We start from the raw sequence: 20309 nt of genomic DNA, 5'->3' as shown, positions 1-20309 counted from the left end.
CCAGAGAGATGGATACTGGAGGCCATTTAGAGCCCGACTACTGCTGAGTGCCCAAGTGCCCCCAGGGGGGCCGTGAGCCAGGGAGAACCAAGGAGGAGTCGGGAGGTGGGACTTGGGGATGTTAACAGTATTTGGGGCAGGGGGGTGGAAATCTCAGAGGGTTATGAAGGTGGGGAGAGCAGGGATCTGGAGGATTTGTGATGGGGCACAGAGGGAGGGAGGGGGTCACAGCCCTCAAATGCCCCATTTACTGATCCCCCTCCCCCTGCCCCACCAACCTTCCCATTGCAGAAGCAGCTGCAGTCGGATCCGCACAAGCTGGACTTTGGTCTGAAGCCAGAGTTCCTGAGCCGTCCACCAGGACCCAGTCTCTTTGGCGCTATCCATCACCCCCACGACCTCGCTCGACCCTCCACCCTCTTTTCTGCCGCTGGTGAGCCCCAGGACAAACCCACCTGCTGCATGCCCGACCGACCCCGGGGAGACACCGTCCCATCATCCTGGCCCAAGCCCCCTGGGGGTGCCGACACAGCCAGCCGCTCAAGCTGTTGCCCCGGCCCGGACAGCTGCGGGACTGCATGGGGGTGAAGGACCGGTTACCGGCAATGTGGGAGATGGGGAAGGACCCGCAAGTGGGTCGAAAAGTTGGGGGAAGACAGTTACCAGAGGGAGGGGAGAAGATGGTGAGAAGTCGTTACTGTTTATACAGATGTGGCCACGTTAGCCGCTGGGCCAGGAAGAGCCCTGAGTGACGTCACGCAGACACGCTCCCTGGCTTTGGAGGGCCTGAGGAAAGGCAATACGAACTGGGAGGTTGTCCTTCCCAGCAGTGGTACGTGTGGATGGCGGTAAAAGCCATGAGCAATTCTCTGTGTGCCTGTGCAGTGTAGGGCTTGGTCTCCTCAGGAACCTTGGGGTTCTTGTCCACCTTATCATCCCCGCCCTCGTGGTCAGTAATGGGTCATCCCACTCTCTCGGTGACCGAACATGGACCCCCCTCCACTCCTGACTCTCCCCCAGTGACCCAGCCCGAACCATTCCACACCCCTGATTCTCCCTTTTCTATCCCTATCTCACCCCTAGTGACCCAGCACAGACCACCCCACACCCCTGACTCCCCCCAGGATGGACCTTCCGACACAACTGACTCTCCCCCTCTCCGCCCCCAACTCTCCCTCTGTAACCCAGCATGCACCCCACATCCCTGACTCCTGCCACCTCCCTGACTCCTGCCACCTCCGTCCCTGACCCTCCCGTCTCTATCTCTGACTCTCCCCCAGTGACCCAGCGCACACCTCCCAACATCCCTGACTTTCCCCCAGTGACCCATCATAGGCCACCAAAACACCCCTGACTCTCCCTGAGTGACCCAGCGAAGACCATCTGCCACCCTTGATCCTCCAGTGATGACCACCAACCACCCAACTCCCCTCATCACCCTGACCCTTCCCCAATAAGTGACCCAGCACAGACACTATCAGCGATGGCTCTCCCTCCATAATTATTTATCACCCAGCTACAAGCACATCTGTGAGACTGTGGGTGTCACCCATTCCTTCTCCGCTGGAGGCCATCCCAGGCCAGCTGGAGTCCTGGAGGTTGTCCTGTAGACTGTCGGGCCTTGGCAGCTAGGTCCCCATGGTAGCTAGCCTCGGCACCCACCTCCCAGCCCCTCAGCATGGAGATTCACAGGGGGTGGACAGAGATGCCGGACCAGGCTGGTGCAGCCTGATTCGGCCCGGGGAGGGGGGGCAGTCTTGTACCCCCAGCCAATGGCCCACTGTGGCCCCCCGCCCCATCCAATGCCCCGCACCCCCTTTCTGGCCTGGGGTCGAGGCAAGGGGACCAGTGGGCATGATTGGAGGCCATGGGTCCGAGCCTGGGAATCTCACAGTCTGTGGGGCTTGGCAGGTGCCGCCCACCCAGCTGGGACCCCATTCGGACCCCCGCCGCATCACAGCAACTTCCTCAACCCTGCAGCCCACCTGGGTAAGAGACCCCAGCTGCCTTGCTGGGAGTTAGGGGACGGAGATTAGGGGACAGGGACAGGGCTGGAGTGACAGAGTGGGACGGGGACAGATGTGAACAGACAGGGTGGTGGGGAGGTACACAGGGAGGGGGAACAGGGGGTGGGTCTGATGTGGTGTCAGATCCTGGGGGCTGGCAGGGGAGGTAGCCTTCGGGTCTTTGCCACCATCCGAGGCGGGTGGGTCCCCGGGGTGACGGGCTGTGTGGGAGCCCAAGGTCCCAGTAACTGTTTCCCCCGGGTCTGTCCCCAGAGCCCTTCAGCAGGCCAACAACGTTCTCCGGTCTTGCGGCCGTCGGCGGCAATGCCTTCGGGGGACTCGGCAACCCGACAGTCAGTGAGTAATAGCCTCTCCTCTGTGGGTCCCGGGCCCTCCCCTTGCCTCCCGGGGGCTGAGGCTTTGGCCAGGTGCCCCACCCCTAGCGGGGCCCGAGTCAGAGCTAGGCAGTCCCTACGGTGCACAGAGCATCGCTGTGGGTGCCCGGGAGAGGAGGTGAGAGGTGAGGCCCCGGCCTTTGCCTGCTCTCGCCGCTAGTGGGGAAAACAGGCAGGCGCAGAGAAGTACAGGTGGCCAGAGCAAGCAGGAGGACAGAGGCAGGAACCTCCACATCTGCTGGATCAAACTATCCGCAGAGATGGAGATGAGCAACGCTCTGGGAAGCCTTTTGGCCCAGCTGGCGTTTCAGGAAGATGTCCACGGGAGCAGGAGAGCGGAGGGGGTGGGGAGGGTGTCAGAAAAACCCAAGGTGTCCTGTGCAGGGGGTGGGTTCCCGAGTACTCGCTCCTACTCCAAGCTCAGGACTGTTTCCACTGCCCTCCCTAGCAAGTTGAGCCCTGTGGGCCGAACTGGGGAGGGTGGTGAAGTTGAGCATACCTTTCCATCCAAAGTGAGCCATAGTTAGGCGGCAGAGAGCCGAGACCCCTCCCTAGATCCACCCCTCCACCGCACCCAGCCCCCCGAACCCGAGACCCCTTGACTGAGGATCAGGCCCGGAGAACCGAGCCCTACACCCTCTTGCCCATGGGTGAAACTTCTCTCCCTGCTGGGGACCTGGGGGGCGGGGGTCATCTACCTCCATGGACCCTGCCAATCCCTGGGACCGGCGAAGGGTCGGGAGCGAGCGGTGGGCCGGAGGGTGGGAGGGGGGGTTCGGCCCGGGCCGGCCCGGCACGCGCCCCCGGCCCTCTAACCGGCCCGTCCGTCTGTCTGCTTTCCTTTTCCAGCTCCCAATAATATGTATTCATTTTAACTGTGGGAGCGCTGGGCAGGGGCGCGGTAAGTACCTCCCCGGGCCAGCGGCCGGCCGCAGCCCCTCTGAACAACGCTTCTCTGTTCTCCACTTCGCCATTCCAGCACCCAGCCCCGCCACGTTCGGGCCCAAGGACGGCCCCGGCCCCGGCCCCGGCTCCGGCCCCGGAGGCCCCGGTGGCCCTGGCCTCGGCCCCGGCTCCGGCCCCGCCGCGCTCCTCAGCTTTAGCCGCTCTCCCGAGCCCTGCAGCCGCCTGCACCGCACGCCTCCGTCGTTCCCGACCCCGCCCCCGTGGCCCGCCGGGGCCGCCCTCGGCAGAGATAGAGATGTAGATAAGCAAGACTCCTCCACCTCCACCTCCACTTCCACCTCCACCTCCTCCTCCTCCTCTTCCTCCCTTAGTAAAGGGGACAAAGAAAGGTACGCAAAGCCACCCCGGGCAGAGACGGCGTGCAGACAGAGGGACTACCAGATGCCCCCTCGCCCCCTCCCCCTCCCCTGCCCCCCGCCAGCCTATCCCCCTGCCCTCATGGCCCAGCTCACCTCTCCCTCCTGGACCCCACCCTGCGTCCGGGAGCTCGGAGCCAGGGCCGCACCGCAAATGTAAACTCATATCCACGGACACGCATAAACAGCTCCACAGCATGGAACAGACACCCCATCTCCCTCCCCGTTTCATTAACTCATCCTGAGGCTGTCGCTCACTGGTTCATTTAGGTCTGAAAGGGGCATTGGTGGACCAGGGTCCCTTGCCTTTGTGTAGGTGTGTGTCTGGGTCTCTGTGTCCCAGCCTCCAGTGGCTACCAGCGGGCCCGGATCTCCATCGGGCCATGGGTGAGACCCACCCGGGGTTCCCCTCCCATGTGTTCCAACCTGGAAGAGAGAAGGGCTGGGTCAAAGGTCGCCCGGACCAAGGCCCGACAGCGGCAACGTTGGCAGCATCCAAGTTTTCCAAGTCTCGTGCTGGGAGTCTGCAAGAGGCCGAGGATTGGGGGTCAAGGGAGCGGGACCACCCAACCCCCCCAGGTTTAACCCGGGTTAAACCCACTAGGGACCAAGGAGACATAGGAGCGGGGATGCCTCCCCTCTCCCTCCACCAGTTACAAATAGAGCAGCCTAAAGGGGAGACCCTCCTCAGGACCCACAGGGAGGCAACAAGTGCCAGGACATGCCTTGTGGCAAGTGGAGTCCCTAATTCCCATTCCTGTTGAGAGCGGATAGCCTCCTTTCCCTGCTGGGAGGCGGAGCCTCCTTAGGGCTAAGCTCCTACTCCAGGTTTTCCAACCCTGCAACTCCTTACCTCCACTTACAAAGTAATAATGGTGGTATTTGTTATGCATTTTCCATGTGTCAGTACCCTACTAAGCACTGAGGTCCATACAATCTATCAGTGGTATTTATTGAGGGCTTACTGTGTCCAGACCACTATAGTAAGTGTTCGGGAGAGTACAGTGTAACAGAGTTGGTAGACCTATACCCTGCCCACAATGAGCTTACAGTCTAGAAGGAGTTACAGCCATTAATCTAAATAAATTACGGATATACTTGAGGTACTTGAATGCTGTGGGGCCGAGGGAGGGGGGTGAATAAAGGGTACAAATCCAAGTGCCAGGGTGACAACTAAGGAGAGAAGGAGAAAAGGAAATGAGGGCCTAGTCTGGGAAGGCCTCTTGGAGGAGATGTGCCTTGAGTAAAGCTTTGAAAGGAGGCGAGAGTGGTGGCCTGTCGAAATTTAAATGGGGAGGGTGTTCCAGGCCAGAGGGAGGATATGGGCGAGAGGTCAGCGGTGCGAAAGATGAGATTGAGGCACAGTGAATAGGTTGGCATTAGAAGAGTTAAGCGTGTGGGCTGGGTTGTATTAGGAAATCAGGGAGGTGAGGTAGGAGGGGACAAGGTGATCGAGTGCTTTGAGGTCGATGGTGAAGAGTTTCTGTTTGTTGCAGAGGTGGATGGGCAATCACTGGAGGTTCTTGAAGAGTGGGGAAACATGGCCTGAACATTTTTGTAGAAAAATGATCTGGGCAGTAGAATGCAGTATGGACCGGAGTAGGGAGAGACAGGAGGCAGGGAGGTCAGCAAGGAGGCTGATGCAGTAATAATAATAATAATGTTGGTATTTGTTAAGCGCTTACTTTGTGCAGAGCAATGTTCTAAGCGCTGGGGTACATACAGGGGAATGAGGTTGTCCCACGTGAGGCTCACAGTCTTCATCCCCATTTTACAGATGAGGGAACAGAGGCACAGAGAAGTGAAGTGACTTGCCCACAGTCACACAGCTGACAAGTGGCAGAGCCGGGATAATCCAGGCAGGACAGGATAAGACCTCGGATTAACAATAATAATAATGTTGGTATCTGTTAAGCGCTTACTATGTGCAGAGTACTGTTCTAAGTGCTGGGGTAGATACAGGGTCATCAGGTTGTCCCACGTGAGGCTCAGTCTTAATCCCCATATTCCAGATGAGGTAACTGAGGCACAGAGAAGTTAAGTGACTTGCCCACAGTCACACAGCTGACAAGTGGCAGAGCCGGGATTCGGACCCATGACCTCTGACTCCCAAGCCTGTGCTTTTTCCACTGAGCCACGCTTGTGGTAGCAGTTTGGATGGAAAGGAAAGGCCTGATTTTGGCCATGTTGCGAAGGTAGAACCGACAGGATTTAGTGATGGTTTGAATATGTGGGTTGAATGAGAGAGGAGAGTCAAGGATAACGCCAAGGTTACGGGCTAGAGACGGGAACGACGGTGGTGTCGTCTACAGTGTTGGGAAAGTCGGGGAGGGACGGGGTTTTGGGTGGGAAGATAAGGAGTTTTGTTTTGCACATGTTAAATTGGTGTCCCATTGACCTAGAGATGGAAGGAAGTGTGAGATTGCAGAGGAGGAGAGAGACCCAGGGCTGGACTTGTAGATATGGGAATCGTCCACTTATAAATGGTAGTTGAAGCTATGGGAGCAAATGAGTTCTCCAAAGGAGTAGGGGTAGATGGGGAAGACAAATCAATTAATCGATCATATTTATTGAGCATTTACTATGTGTAGGGCACTGTACTAAGTGCTTGGAAAGTACAATTCAGCAATAAAAAACTAACAGGGCTAACACAGTCCTGGACCCATAATGGATATGCATTCTCAAGGGGACAGAAAAAGCTGAAATGTCATCCCCATTTTACAGATGAGGAAACTGAGGCAACGAGAAGTCAAGTGACTTGCCCAAGTCACAGCAGGCAAGTGGTGGAACCGGGATTAAAACTCAGGCCCGTGTTCTTTCCACTGGGGTATGCTCTTCCCCAAAGAAGGTTGAATGCTCGCCCAACTTTCCTCACCTCCCTGCTGACCCTGCCTGCCCTGTCCACAGCTGCCCCTCAGCCTGGCAGTTGCTCCTGGGGCATCGCCCGCTCCCAGCCCCTTCCCCAAAGCTTGCCATCCCAGCTGACTGGTCACTGCTGCTACCAGGTGGTGTCATTGGGGCCCCAGCCTGGGCCCGGCAGGGAGGGGCTGGAGCCCGGGACCTTGTCTTCCTATCTTCCAGGGGAGAAGCTGGAGGGAAGCGAAGAAGGTCTCTATAATGTTGCCTCAACTTATCGCTAAGTGGGTGACCGACTCGGGGTCTGCGTCGCCCTGGGACTCTCATCTGTGGGACCCGGCCCCCACCTCCCGGAGTCTCAGTGAACCAGCTCTCCCCTTCTCCCCCCTCCTACTCCCAGCCTGGACCTCTCTCCCACTGGGGCAGGGGGAGAATTGGGCACGAGAGTAAGATTGGGGGAGGGGTGGGGGGGTGGTTCGGGGAATTGATATAGCCCTGGTGAGCACCTGCGCACAAATGCATCCTCTTGCACACGGTACATATACCCATGGTTTCACGCATCCACCGATGCTTCTGTCCATGTGGATGCCCCCCAAGATAATGAGGCTTCACATAGCTCCTCACATACAGGGGCACAACCCCACACACTCAAATACAAGCTCCGGCCCAGGTTCACCCTACGCCCCACCCCCTCTCCCGCCTCCCTTCCATGCGGGTCCCGTGCTCCCTCCGCCCCTCGGCTCACCCCCTCCCCACTTCCTTCTCTTGCAGGGAGGGGCTGGAGAAGCGCCACCCTGGCCACAAGTCGCCGGTACCCGCACCCACCCTGGGCGCCGCCCTGGGTCCTGGCCGCGGCTCGGCCGATCCGCTGAGAAGCCATCTGGGTGCCGAACTGCGCGAGAAGGACCGAGCGCGGGAGCCGCCGGAGCCCCGTAAAGACGCAGGCGACCCCAAGGGGAAGGAGGCCGAGGGGTCCGACGAGGCCAAGCAGGCGGTGCGGATCCCATCGCCCTACGGCCGGCCCGAGTGCAAGGGAGAGCTGGGCCCCGAACACCCCAAGAAAGGCCCCGAGATCCGGGTCAAGGAGGAGCGCAAGGAGGAGAACGAAGGTCCGGGTGAGCCCGGTGGCCCGGCCCAACGGACGGCCGAAGCCCCGCCGCCACCACCACCCTTGTCTGCGGCGGGCGTAGCCTCGGGCCCCCTGGGGGCCATGCCCCTGGCCATGGGCGTGGCGGGCCTCCACGCGGTGGGTGGCCTTGGTGGGCTGGACCGGACGCGCATGGTCCCCCCTTTTGTGGGGATCAGCCCCATCCCGGGGGCCGAGCGGTTCCCTTACCCACCCCTCTCCTGGGACCCTGTCCGCGATCCATTCCGGGAGCTGGACGCGCACCGCCGGGCCGAACCCCTGGGTCGGGCCGACCCCCTGGGCCTGGATTTCCTGCAGCGGCTGGCGGCGCCGCGGCTCTACGAGGCCGAGCGCTCGTTCCGCGACCGCGAGCCACACGACTACAGCCACCACGTCCCCCTGCCACATCCACATCCGCCACCGCACCACCCGCCGCTGCCCGGGGACCCCCGGCGGGACCCAGAGCGTGCCGGGCCGGGCTCCCTAGACGAGCGGGAGCGGCTGCTGCGTGAGGACTTGGAGCACGGGGGGCGTCTGCACATCCTGCACCACGCGGCCACCGCTGCCCTGGACGGGCACCTGGCCCACCCAGGACTCCTGGCACCGGGACTGGCCGGCCTGCACTACCCCCGGGTCAGCCCCACGGCCGCGCACGCCAACAGCCTCCTCCACAAGGCGCCCCCGTCCACGGCTCTCAGTGCACCCCCGCCTCTCGTCCCTGCCCTGGGGGCACGTGCCCTCTCCCCACGCAGGACTACGCCCCTGGCCACAGACGTGCGCGAGCGGCCGCCCTCTCACGCTCTCAAGGACATTGAAGCTCGGTGAGGGGCGGGGGGCCCGGCCCCCGGCAGGCCTCGGTCTCTGGGCAGTTGGGGGTGGGGGTCGACCGGACCCGCCCCGGCCCCCGTGTAAAAATGTACAGCCCGCGAGGGCCGTGACTTCCAAGCGTTTTGTACGTCCCAGTTCTTGGCCGGGCCCCGCAGTCCAGCGACCAATGCCTCGAGCCGGCCCGGGAGGGGGCAGCCAGCGGGCGAGCTGCCGGGGGCCGTGTACATAGCTGTGTATAAAGGTTTGCTCCCTGGGTTAACGGTTCAAATATGCAAAAAGGGCAACATGAAAGCTTTACTTTGTACAACTGTAAATAAGGGAAATGACATTACAGACTACATACAGTGCTACTTCTCCAACAGCGACCGAGCTCTGCATCCCCCTCCCACTCCGGGAACCCCGCGTCCCCACCCAGTGGCGGGCAGCTAGCCCCCTTCAACTATGCAATGAATGCCGGGCCTTACGCCGAAGCCTGGATCAAAGGAGCCTTTTCCAACCCATTTCCAAACCCGGAAGATCACGTTTTCCCTGAGCCGGTTCCGTCGCCCGCCCTTGCGCCACGCGACACCTTTTTCCTTGCTTAGTTTGGAGCCGTCGCCTCTCCCGGGCCACGGACGGGCATCGCGGCGCGCAGGACCGGTCGAGCCCCCGGGGGCTCATCGGCCTTTTCCCTGGTGGCCTCTCAGTACTCTAGAGGTAACCCAGCCAATCAACGCCGCTCCGTAGCGGTCATCCAGCCACTCAGCAACACGCCCTAGCGGTTTCCCCCCAAAATCAATCAGCGCCACCACCTAGCAGGCTCCGCAAATCAGTCAGCACCACCCGCTAGTGGTCTTCCAGTTCGGGGGTTGGGCGGAATGGGCACGCGATGCCCTCCAGGGATGCCTGGTATCGCCTGGGCGACTCGGTCGGCACCGGTCTCCCGGCTGACCTGAGCCACCGTGAAAGGTTGTGCCCCTCAAAATGCAGCCCCCCCAACCAAAAAAAAAAATAGTTACGTTAAAGTTTGCATCGGTCTCTTGTCTCTTCACCCCTGTGTTTTACAGCCCCGAATCTTCTCGTCCGCGTACCTGGAGAGACTATGACTTTACTAGCCGAGAAATCACCCTCTCGCGCCTCCTGGACTGGAAGTGTACGTTCGAAATAAATTAGTTCCATTGTTCTTCTGAGTGTATTGAAGTGCTATCTGAAGTGGTTAACCTGTTTTTGAAAAAAAAAGTCCAATCCCCAAGCCGTCGTTTCTAATGAGCAGAGAGATCTATTTTAGTAGTAAACTGAAGGTTTAGTTGTGAGCTTCAGACTTTGTGAACTCCAGGTGTTGTGCAGTGATTTTTTTTAAGACTAAGAAAAGGAAATTATCCGGAGAAGACGTTCACAGGAGCGTAGTGGTAGCTGTCAGTATTGTAAAGAGGCTGTTCTACATCCCCCTTCCATCCTCCCCCTTTTTGCTGTTCGTCATGTATGTAATAAAGTCCTTTCTAGGCCCTCTGTAAAAAGAAAAGTGAAATGACTGAACCTTCAGCATGCGCCCCAGCGAAGACTTGTGTAATGTACATTGTGCCATGTTATTAAAAAATGTGAACTCCAGCCTGGTTCTGTGTGTGGCAGCGGGGGGGCCAGAGAGCTGGGGTCCAGGAGTCCTGCCCATTCCCAGCAAGCCTAAGAGAGGAGAGAGTTGCACCCCCTTCCCCCCACCCCCGAAGTCAGCCCCCAGTCGATCAGTGGTATTTATTGAATGCTTACTGGGTGCAGAGAGCACTGTAGTAAGGGCTTGGGAGAGTACGTCAGAGTTGGTAGACACGTTCCCTGCCCACCGGGAGCTTAAGGTCTAGAGGGGAGAAGACAGTGAAGAGAGCACGGGTCTGGGAGTCAGAAGGATCTGGGTTCTAGCCTGGTTCTGCCACTTGTCTGCTGTGTTACCTTGGGCCAGTCACTTAACTTCTCCGGGCCTCAGTTCCCTCCTCTGTAAAATTGGGATTAAAATTATGAGCCTTATGTGGGACAGGTTCTGTATCTAACCTGATGATCTTGTCTCTACCCCAGCGCTTAGTACAGTGTCTGGAACATGTAAGTACTTAAAAAACATTTTTTAAAAACCCAGTAAAATAAATTCTGGATCTTGAGAGAAGCTGAAGGCAGGATGAAGAACGGTGATTGGTAAACAGCGCTTAACAAATACCATAGGTGTTACTATATCAAGCCCAGCCCAAGGCCCCCGGGGACAGGAACCGAAGGAGGAGCCGGAGAGCAGCCACGATCTGTGGGGGCTGGTTTGGCGGGGTATGGGCCGAAGGCTGCAGGCCCAACCGGCTTCCAATGGCACCGGAGTAGTTATTATTCAAGGGTCTAGTAGAGTGCCTGGCCCATAGTCAGTGCTTAACAAATACCATTATTATTATTATTACTAATAACAATAGGTGAGTGCTTAGTAGAGTGCCCAGCGTTTAGTGCAGTGCCTGGCACATAGTAACCGCTTAACATATACCATCATTTTTAGCTGTGGTATTTTTTAAATACTAATGATGTGCCGAACACTGTGCGAAGGGTCGGAGTAGATAGAATGTAATCACTTCAGACACTGACCCTGCCCCATGCGGGAATGAGCCACTCGACCCAGCCCAGTCCAGTCCGGCCCAGTCTGGCCCAGTCTGGGAGCTCCACGCCTTGCAAGCTGAGGCCACTGGTGTCCTGGTCCGGCTGCTGGCGCCTCTGGGCGTCAGTGGATGTGGGTTCTAATCCCCACTCCGCCACGGTCTTGGGAGTCAGAGGTCATGGGTTCTAATTCCGGCTCCTCTACTTGTCTGCTGTGTGACTTTGGGCAAGTCACTTAACTTCTCTGTGCCTCTGTTCCCTCATCTGTAAAGTGGGGATTAAGACTGTGAGCCCCACGTGGGACATCTGATTTCTTTGTATCTACTCCAGCGCTCAGAACAGTGATTGACACATAGTAAGCGCTTAACAAATACCATAATTATTATGCCCCTGCCCGCGGAGTAACGGCGCCGCGGGGGAGGCCGGACTGAGCCCTGAGGAAGAGACCTGGAGACCCTCCCTCCCTCTGGCCCCCGGGGCAGGGCTAACGAGCGGGGAACCGTGACCTCTCCGAGCTGGGTCCGGTGGGGCCTTCTCCATCCCCGCAAGCAGGTGAAAACAGTTGAGCCTAAGAAGCAGCCCCAGAGGGCAAACAGCCGGAGGAGATCAAACAGCAGGCTTCGAGGAGAGAGACAGAAACAAATCCCACTGCCAACGGCTCCAGTTTAATCACTGTACCCCAATCTCGTTTATCTCGCTGGGGACCCCTTTCCCACTTCCTCCCCTAGCCTGGAACTCTCTCCACCCTCAAAGAATTTCTAAGGTTACATCTCCTCCAAGGTGCCTTCCCCATTAAGCCCTCCCTCCCCCCCTTCTTGGTCATCTACACACTTCAATTTGTGACCTCTGGACACTTGAAACCAACCCCAACCCCACAGCACTTATGTATGTATCGTTAAATTACATATTATAAATTATTTATTCATATTAAGACTCTTCCCCTCTAGACTGTAAACTCATTATGGGAAGGGAACGTCTTTGCTAATTCTGTTGTACTGTAATAAGGGTATTTAAGCGCTTACTATGTGCCAAGCCCTGTTCTAAGCGCTGGGATAGATGCAAGGTAATCAAGTTGGACACAGCCCCTGTCCCTCATGGGGCTCACAGTCTCAATCCCCATTTTACAAATGAGGGAACTGAGACCCAGAGAAGTGAAATGATTTGCCCAAGGGCACACCACAGATTAGTGGAGGAGACGGGTTAAGAACCCACGACCTCTGACTCCCAAGCCCGTCATGACTCACAAGGTCATGCTGCTTCTCTTAAATTTTCTTACAGTACTCTCCTAAGCGCTTAGTACAGTGATCTGCTGAGAGAAAGCATTCAGTAAATACTATTGATTGAAGGGAAGGCGCCTGGCGGTATACTCGTGAGCGCTAAAAGCGGGATAGAGGGGCCCGTGAGGTGAGGGGTCGCGAGTTTTGGGTGTGAGGACTTTCAGAGACGGCGGGGCGGAGGCGCTAGGGTTTGGTCTCCCCAATCCCCCTTCCTGTGGGGCAGGTGCAGCTCCTCCCCCGGAAACCCCTGCTCTCCCCCAGGTGCCGCTAAATAGCCTAAGTCCCGCCCTGCACTGCCGGTTTATAAAGCTGTTGAGAGGGGTGGGAGCCATCTTCCACTTCTCAACCCCCTGGAAGGAGATGGAGCGTGGTCCCTGGGGTCTTGGTGAGTAAGGGGTGGGGGGTTACGGCCTTCTGTTATGGCTCCTTCCCCCCGCCCCCCCGTTTCTTTTCTTTGGGGGTAAGGTTGGCGCAGGGGTGATGCTAGGGGTGTGGACCGTGTTGTCATCGAGTCCGAGGCGTTTTAGTTGTGCTGAAATGCGGTTGCTTGAGGGGTGTGGGGAGGACTCGGGGCTGTCTTTTTGACTCTGGGCTAGAAGTGGGTGAGTCTGCCCCAAAGCCGGGGTGGGGGAGCGGGGTGACTGGACCTTGGAAGAGGGGCTGTGGTGGTGGTGGAGGTGTCTGGGATTTGGGGCTGTGCTGGGTGGGGCGGATGGCTTAACTGTGGGTGAGGTTTTGGGGTCTGCCCCGAGGCAGGTTGGTGCGAGGCTTGTGATGCCAAAGTGTGTGACGGTGTTGACGCTGTTGAGTTTCCTGGGGCTGTAGATCCCGTTAAATGCCCGGGCTCCAGAGCCTGTGAGCTCATTGTGGATTGTCACTTTATATTATTGTATTTTCTTAAGCGCTTAATACAGCGCTCGGCACACAGTAAGCTCTTAATCAATACGATTGAATGTGAACTGTCCGGCTGCCTTCCGAGGGGGGCGGAGGGGGCCGCAGAAAAAGCGGGTGAGCCTGTGGGGGTGGATGAACTTGGCTGTATCGATTTTAGACTGTGAACCCGTCATTGGGCAGGGATTGTCTCTCTGTTGCCAAACTGTACTTTCCAAGCGCTTAGTACAGTGCTCTGCACATAGCGCTCAATAAATACTACTGAATGAATGAATATCACTAACAGCATGGTCCAGTGGCTGGAGCACAGACCTGCAAGGCAGAGGACCTGAGTTCCGATATCTGTAAAATAGGGATTAAAAACCGGTGAGATCCATGTGTCCAACCCGATTAGCTTGTATCTACTCCAACTCTTAGCATCATTTTTGTTATCTATTATTGGTTTACAGGTGATAGCTGGATCTGAAATCAGAGATCCCAGCAGGGGGTGGGGAGGGAGAGTGGGAGGGAAGTCGCGTTCTCCGTGGGTACACAAGTATGCACGTTGTGCCTGGCGCTTCCTCCCTCCCCACGTAAAGCCTTCAAACTGCTAATCTCCCCCGTGTGACCACTTAACACCACTTAACGTTGCCTGTCCCTCTTAAAATCAGATGCCTCGAAGTAGCCCCTGGGTCCCAGCACCCTGGACTGTGGAGTCCATGCTGATAGGCCTCAGGTGGCAGCTCTGGCCCCACGTGAGCTTGGGCTGTTTAGCTTATATCTACCTCAATGCCTAGAACAGTGCTCAAAACATACTAAGTGCTTACCAAATACCATCGCCATTATTATTGTCTTGCTCCCCTTTGCCAATGTGTTTCTTAGCAGGCTGGACCCACAGGTCCAAATGTGTTGCATGGCTACAAACTGTAACTGTGTCCACTCTAGGTGCACGCAGAAGCATCCAGCAGAGTCTTATACGGGAGTCTCTCGGGGCTGCCTCTGCCTTCTGGCTCCCAGAGGAGCACAGCAGCTCCCGGATCCCGCCACCCCTCCAGGAGTCTGAGCTGGGCTCTTGCTCCCTGTGCCTTTGGAGCTTCTAGTGGCCTAGTGGACAGAGCAAGGATGTGGGTTCTAATTCTGACTCTGCCACTGGTCTGCCGTGTGACCTTGGGTAAGTCACTTTGCTTCTCTGTGCCTCAGTTCCCTCATCTGTAAAATGTCTATTAACACTGTGACCCCTATTTGGGGCAGGGACTGTGTCCAACTCAACTACCTTATACTTACCTCAGTGTTTAAAACAGTGACTGGAACATAGTAAGCACCTAACAAATACCATAACCTGTAAGCTCATTGCAGACAGGGAAGGTGTAATGTAGTCTACCAAAAGCTTAATACAGTGTGGCTTATTTGGTAAAGCACAGTTGTGGGAGTAAGAAGCTCGTGGGTTCTAATACTGGCTCCGCCACAGGTCTGCTGTATGACGTTGGGCAAATCACTTCACTTCTCTGTGCCTGTTACCTCATCAGTAAAATGAGAATTAAGAGTGTGAGCCCTACGTGGGACAGGGACTGTATCCAACCTGACTTCCCTGTATCTTCCTCAGTGCTTAGAACAGGGTTGGTCACATAATATATGCTTAACAAGTACCATGATGATTAGTATTATTACAGTGCTATGAACACAGTAATCGCTCAAATCCGGTTGACTCTCGCCTCCGTTGCCCTGAAACCTCACCTGTGCTTAGAGTGTGCTTCAGCTAATGTTACCAAGTGTGACCCCCGCCTCCCCAGAGGGGCTCGGCAGCAGGAGCCCTGGGGGGCGGGCCTAGCTCAAACGACTGGGTTGCTTGTTCGCTGAGGGTGGGGGTCTCTCGTCTGTCTGCCCCCCTTCTCCCCTCTGGAGCCTGGTCCAGGCTGGGGATGGCAGGGCGGGGCTGCTGCGGGGGCGGCCTGGCTGTGAGGAGGAGGAGGGAGCAGTAGGAGCAGACTGAGAGTTTGGCCTCTGGCCTGGACGTCCCTCCCTCCTCGTATCCGACAGACAATTACTCTCCCCCCAACCCCCGCCGACCCTTCAAAGACTTGTTGAAGGCACATCTCCAAGAAGCCTTCCTCCAGATTGTAAGCTCCTTGTGGGCAGGGATTGTCTCATATCGTTGTACTCTCTCAAGCCTTTAGTACCACCCTCGGCATCCAGTAAATGCTCAATAAATACAATTGACTGACTTGCTTGACTAAGCCCTCTTTTCCTGGTCTCCTGCTCCCTTCTGTGTTGCCCTGACTGGCTTCCTTTATTCATTTCCCCCCTTCACTCCCAACCCCACAGCGCTTCTGTCCCTATGGTATTTATTTGTCTTAATGTGTCTCCCTCTCTATACTGTAAGCTCGTTGTGGGCAGGGAACATGTCTGTTATATTATTATACTGTATTCTCCCAAGTGCTTAGTTCAGTGCTCTGCATACAGTTAACGCTCAGTAAATAGGATTGACTGACTAGTCTTCACTTGCTCAGAGGAATCGAGTGTGCATCTAGCTGTCAGTCCCGTAAGTAGCTGCATCTGCGGGCCTGGCGGGCAGCGTGGTCTTCGCGGGGCTGGCACCGTGTCTGTGTCTATCCGTTAGTGAGTTCTTTTAGGCCCATCTCCGTGTTTAACTAGCTCCTTGATTGCCGGCTTCAAAGTGTTCTGTCACCTTGCCTGCTCCTACCTCATGGTGTAGTGAAGCAACATGGCCTACTGGATAGAGCAGGGGCCTGGGAGTCCGAAGGTAATGGGTTCTACTCCTGGCTCTGCCGTTTGTCTGCTCTTGTGACCGTGGGCAAGTCACTTTGCTTCTCTGGGCCTCAATTCCCTCATCAGTAAAATGGGGACTAAGATGGTGAGCCCTATGTGGGACAGGGACTGTGTCCAACCCAACTGTTGTGTATCTACCTCAGGACTTGGTGCCTGGCACATAGTAAGCACTTTTAACAAATACCAGTTATTATTATTGTGTGTGAGCCCGTAGGGCCCGCAGCCGAATTTCTGTTGGATAGCGTGCCCGCCCCCCCGGTGCCGGCTCCAATACTGTCTTTGAGAGTGTGAGTACCCTGGGGTTAGAGCCAACATCCCATCCGTTGTGTCAGCCGGACAGTGCCCACTGTGGCTGCAACTGCGTGTCTAACATTGTGAGCCCCTGGGGCCAGGGCCAACACCAAATCTGTGTGTCTGTACTACAGTGTGAGCCCCCAGGGCTCTATCTCTGATAGGGTGAGCTCCTGGGGCCAGGACCACGACCATGTTTTTGATCCATAGTGTGAGCCACCCCCAGGATCAGGGCTACACCCATGTGTCTCTGAGTGTGAGTCCTTCGCCTGGGGCCGAGGCCAGGGCCGCATCGGTATATGGGTGTCTGGACACTGGGAGCCCCCTGGGGCCAGGGCCATGTCTGTTGGACCATGTGAACCTGCTTAGGCTGAGGCCATGTATCCAATATTGTGAACTCTCCCCAGGGTCTGGGCTAATGCCTCATCCATCACAGACAGTATGATCCCCAGGGCTAATGGCCTGTCCATTTGTTTGCCTGGGAGTGTGAGCCCCACCCTCTCTTCCCTGACCCCGGCCACGGCCTGTGTCTGTCAAACAGTGTGCTCCCTCAGAGTTTGAGCGGGCACCCTTGGCATCGGGTGTGCTTGAGTGATGGATTATTGAGTCCAGTAAATTTGATCATGAACTCACTATGCCCTGCTTGTCTAGCAGTCACCAGGCTGGGGCCAAACACTGTCTATCATGGGTGTGATTTTTGCCCTTGCCACTTGGAGCTGCCCCTCACTTCCAACAATTGGTGGGGATACAGGCCCCTCCTGATTCTGACTAATGTCTCAAGGCCTTGCCCCCTCACAGGTCACATGGGCAACTGGGCAAGGGAGCCCTTGCCCACCCTGCCCCAACATCCTCCTGAGACCGTGAGCAATGAACACTTGCTGCATGGATCCTTTCTACTCTAATCACCCTATTAGCTTGGCTTATGTGTTCAAACTCAGATGTGAGCCTTGAGCCTCCTGGTCCCCCTGCCGCCACACTGAAGACTGACATTCCCAAGGGCAGGGCCGAGGCTCCTGAGCCAGTGCGGTCACAGGGACCAGAGCTGCCCATTGAGGCATCCGGAGCAGCCGTGACAGAGCTCAGGGTGCTGGTTTAGGCTTCATCCCCACACCCTCAGCCTTGGACCTGTGTGAGGAGGGACTGAGGGATCCTGCCAACAAGTAAACTCAGCTCCGAGCTGCTCAAGGTGAGTGTGTTGGGGAAGGTGGGGTGGGGGGAGTTCTTAATGGCCTCTGCAGGGGTTGGGTCCAGGCCAGAACCCAGGTGCCAGCGTGACACAAGGACAGGCTGTTCCGTGAGAATCCCGTTGGGAGGTGAGTCGCTCTGGAGAACTGTGGGACCATGGGATGGAAGTGGGAGTTAGCTACACGAGCCTAGACCAATCCTGGGCTGCCCATGCAATGACAAAACTGCCCCGGGTCCAGGCCTCCTGCAGGGGTGGTGAGTGGTGGCTGGCCTCCGCTTTCCCCAATCCTTCCTGCACCTGGGCTTCACCTCTCCCCTTCCTCTCCCTGTGCTCTGGTGAGTGGCCCTGCAGGAGGCTTGGGCTCTGGTCAGCCCTGGGGAGGGGTCTCAAGGGCTGATGACCACACGCTCAGGTCAAGGGGCAGTGGGAGCAGGAAACTGGACCAACCCTAGCCTCCCCTGCTGGTGGCCACAACCCGATCAGGGTGTGGTGAGTGCAGGTGTGGCCTAGACAGGGACCTGGATGGTGGCACAGGGCCACTCATCCAAATCTTGCGGGGGAGGGGCCAGGTCCACACCCCAGATGTCATCTGAGGACAGATGTTGGATTCTCCTCTGCCCCTTCCCCAGAGCTTCGGCAGGCACCGGTAAGTGCTGCCCCCCTGGGATGGGGGCAGCCTTGGTCCTCGGGGTGGCAGCGATCCCCAGATGGTTCTGGCTCTGCCACGTTGGTGAGAGCCCAGGAGGAGGGACTCCGGTCAGCCCCACTTCCTCCCATGCTTTCCCTCTCTCTACAGTCCGATGGAGCTGGACCTTGGGTTCAGGCCAATGGGGACAGAGTAACCTTGTGGAGATTCGGCCAGAAAGGTGCAGCCACCACCTTGGGTCCACCGTGTTTCTGACCCCTGGGAGGCTCCAGAGAAAGCTGCAGCCCGGATCACAGGAGAAGCAGAAGCCCCTGAAGAGAAAGGGACGTGAAGCCTGATTGCTTGCTGACTGCTTCCCCCCTCCAAGACCAAGAGGCTGGCAGCCTCATTCTCAGGGTGGGCCCCACTACCACACTGCCCACACCCTACCCGGACAATGCCCCTTCTCTGACCCCAAACATTGTTGCTGGACAGGAACTAAGGAACTCCTCCAGGAGAGAGAGAGAGAGAGTGTGTGTGTGTGGGGAGGTGTGGCAGAAAAATATGTGGAGGGGGCCCCCTCTCTTTCAGCAAGGAGCCTGGTCCTGGAACTCGGGCCTGGGGCTGTGAGCAGGGTCTCTGCTTCTGGCTGATCAGACCATATGACGGGAGCAAGGCCTGGGGCCCTTAATTCTATAGTCAGGCCAAGCACCCTTCTATGCTCTGACCTGCAGAGACCCCTGCCTCTCCCCAGACCTTGAGTTCCAGCCCCTCTTAGCTGAATTGGGGGGACCTGCTGGGTGGAGGATCAGGGTTAAGAGCAGGGCAGCCTTGGGGGTTGTGTGTAAAGAGCTTGTGGTCCCTCCTGGAGGAGCAGAGTAGGGGGTGGTGAGACCCTAAAATCTGGGTGGTGGGGTAAGCAAACAGTCTGTGCTCAAGAAAGTGGCATTGTCCGGTGCCCCTTTCAGGTAAACTCCTGAAGGGCAACCATCAGCTCTATTAACCCACCTGTGGGGAAACTCGGAGGCTGTGCCCTCAGTAACTACAATGGACTGAGCACTGTGCATGTTGGATTTTATTTGCGGAATAAAGTAGACATTCCTTACAGCTCCAGTTAATTTTCCTCTCTGGGTCCCCTTCCATTCTCCATCTACTCCCTCTCCTTTGGAGAACTCATTTGCTCCCATAGCTTCAACTACCACTTCTATGCAGATTATACCCAAAGCTACAGCTCTAGCCCTATCATCTTTCTTTTCTGCTGTCTTGCATTTCCTTCTGCCTTCAAAGACATCATTACTTGAATGTCCTCCCAAACATAACGTGTTTTAAACAGAACTTATCTTCCCACCCCAACCTTGTCCCCCCCCCCATGACTTTCCCATCATCATCGATGACACCATGATCTTCCTGTCGCAAAAGCCCTTTACCTTGAATCTGTTCTCTCATTTAAACCTAATGCCTGTCTACCTGTTTTGTTTTATGTCTCCCCCTTCTAGACTGAGAGCCCATTTTTGAGTAGGGATTGTTTCTATCTGGTGCCGAATTGTACTTTCCAAGATCTTAGTACAGTGCTCTGCACACAGTAAGTGCTGAATAAATACAATTGAATGAATAAACCCCCATATTCAATATATTGCTAAATCCTCTCTACTCAACCTTTACACCATAACTAAAATCCACCCTTTTTTCTCTCTATCCAAGTTGCTCCTGTGTTAATTTAATCAGGGATTAGTCTAATCTACTGTATCCTGCCTTGATTAGTCAGCCTCCTTGCTGACTCCATGTCTCCTGACTCTCCCCACTTCAGTTGATACTTTGCTGCCTGGATCACTTTCTACAAAAACTGTTCAGACCCTCTTGTGGCCCCCCCCCCCCCCCCACAAGCATCTGCAGGGGTTGCCCATCCACCTCCACATTAACCAGAAATTCCTGACCATTGGCCTTAAAGCACTTAATCACCTTGCTCCCTCCTCCCTTGCCACGCTCTCTCCTACTACAGCTCAGCCCACACACTTCTCTCCTCCAATGCCAACCTTCTCTATCTCGATTTTATTTATCTCACCACTGTCCTCTCTCCCACATCCTCAATCTGGCCCGGAACACCCTCCCTCTTCATACCTGCAGACAATTACTCTTTCCCCAGGCTCC

At 56.5% G+C, this 20309-nt stretch overlaps 1 protein-coding gene and 1 long non-coding RNA gene across 2 annotated transcripts in view; both read left to right on the top strand.

Moving 5' to 3' along the window:
• The window catches only part of AUTS2 (activator of transcription and developmental regulator AUTS2), a 153603-nt gene extending 143483 nt beyond the window's left edge, over positions 1 to 10120 (top strand). The window contains exons 18-23 of the mRNA XM_029082460.1: positions 292 to 433; positions 710 to 832; positions 1912 to 1989; positions 2280 to 2363; positions 3381 to 3696; positions 7351 to 10120. Of these exons, the coding sequence (XP_028938293.1) occupies positions 292 to 433; positions 710 to 832; positions 1912 to 1989; positions 2280 to 2363; positions 3381 to 3696; positions 7351 to 8530 (1923 nt within the window). The 3' untranslated portion in view covers positions 8531 to 10120. The remainder of the gene's footprint in view (positions 1 to 291; positions 434 to 709; positions 833 to 1911; positions 1990 to 2279; positions 2364 to 3380; positions 3697 to 7350) is intronic.
• Positions 10121 to 17154: 7034 nt separating this feature from the next.
• LOC114817962 lies at positions 17155 to 19268 on the top strand. Its single transcript, XR_003765791.2, has 3 exons — positions 17155 to 17536; positions 18106 to 18182; positions 18333 to 19268. It is a non-coding gene; the product is annotated as an uncharacterized LOC114817962 (long non-coding RNA).
• Positions 19269 to 20309: the final 1041 nt, after the last annotated feature.

This window comes from Ornithorhynchus anatinus, chromosome 17 (genome assembly GCF_004115215.2).
Source record: "Ornithorhynchus anatinus isolate Pmale09 chromosome 17, mOrnAna1.pri.v4, whole genome shotgun sequence".
Taxonomy (NCBI): domain Eukaryota; kingdom Metazoa; phylum Chordata; class Mammalia; order Monotremata; family Ornithorhynchidae; genus Ornithorhynchus; species Ornithorhynchus anatinus.
The sequence above is the reverse complement of the archived record's forward strand: the minus strand, read 5'-3'. Positions and strand labels throughout refer to the sequence as shown.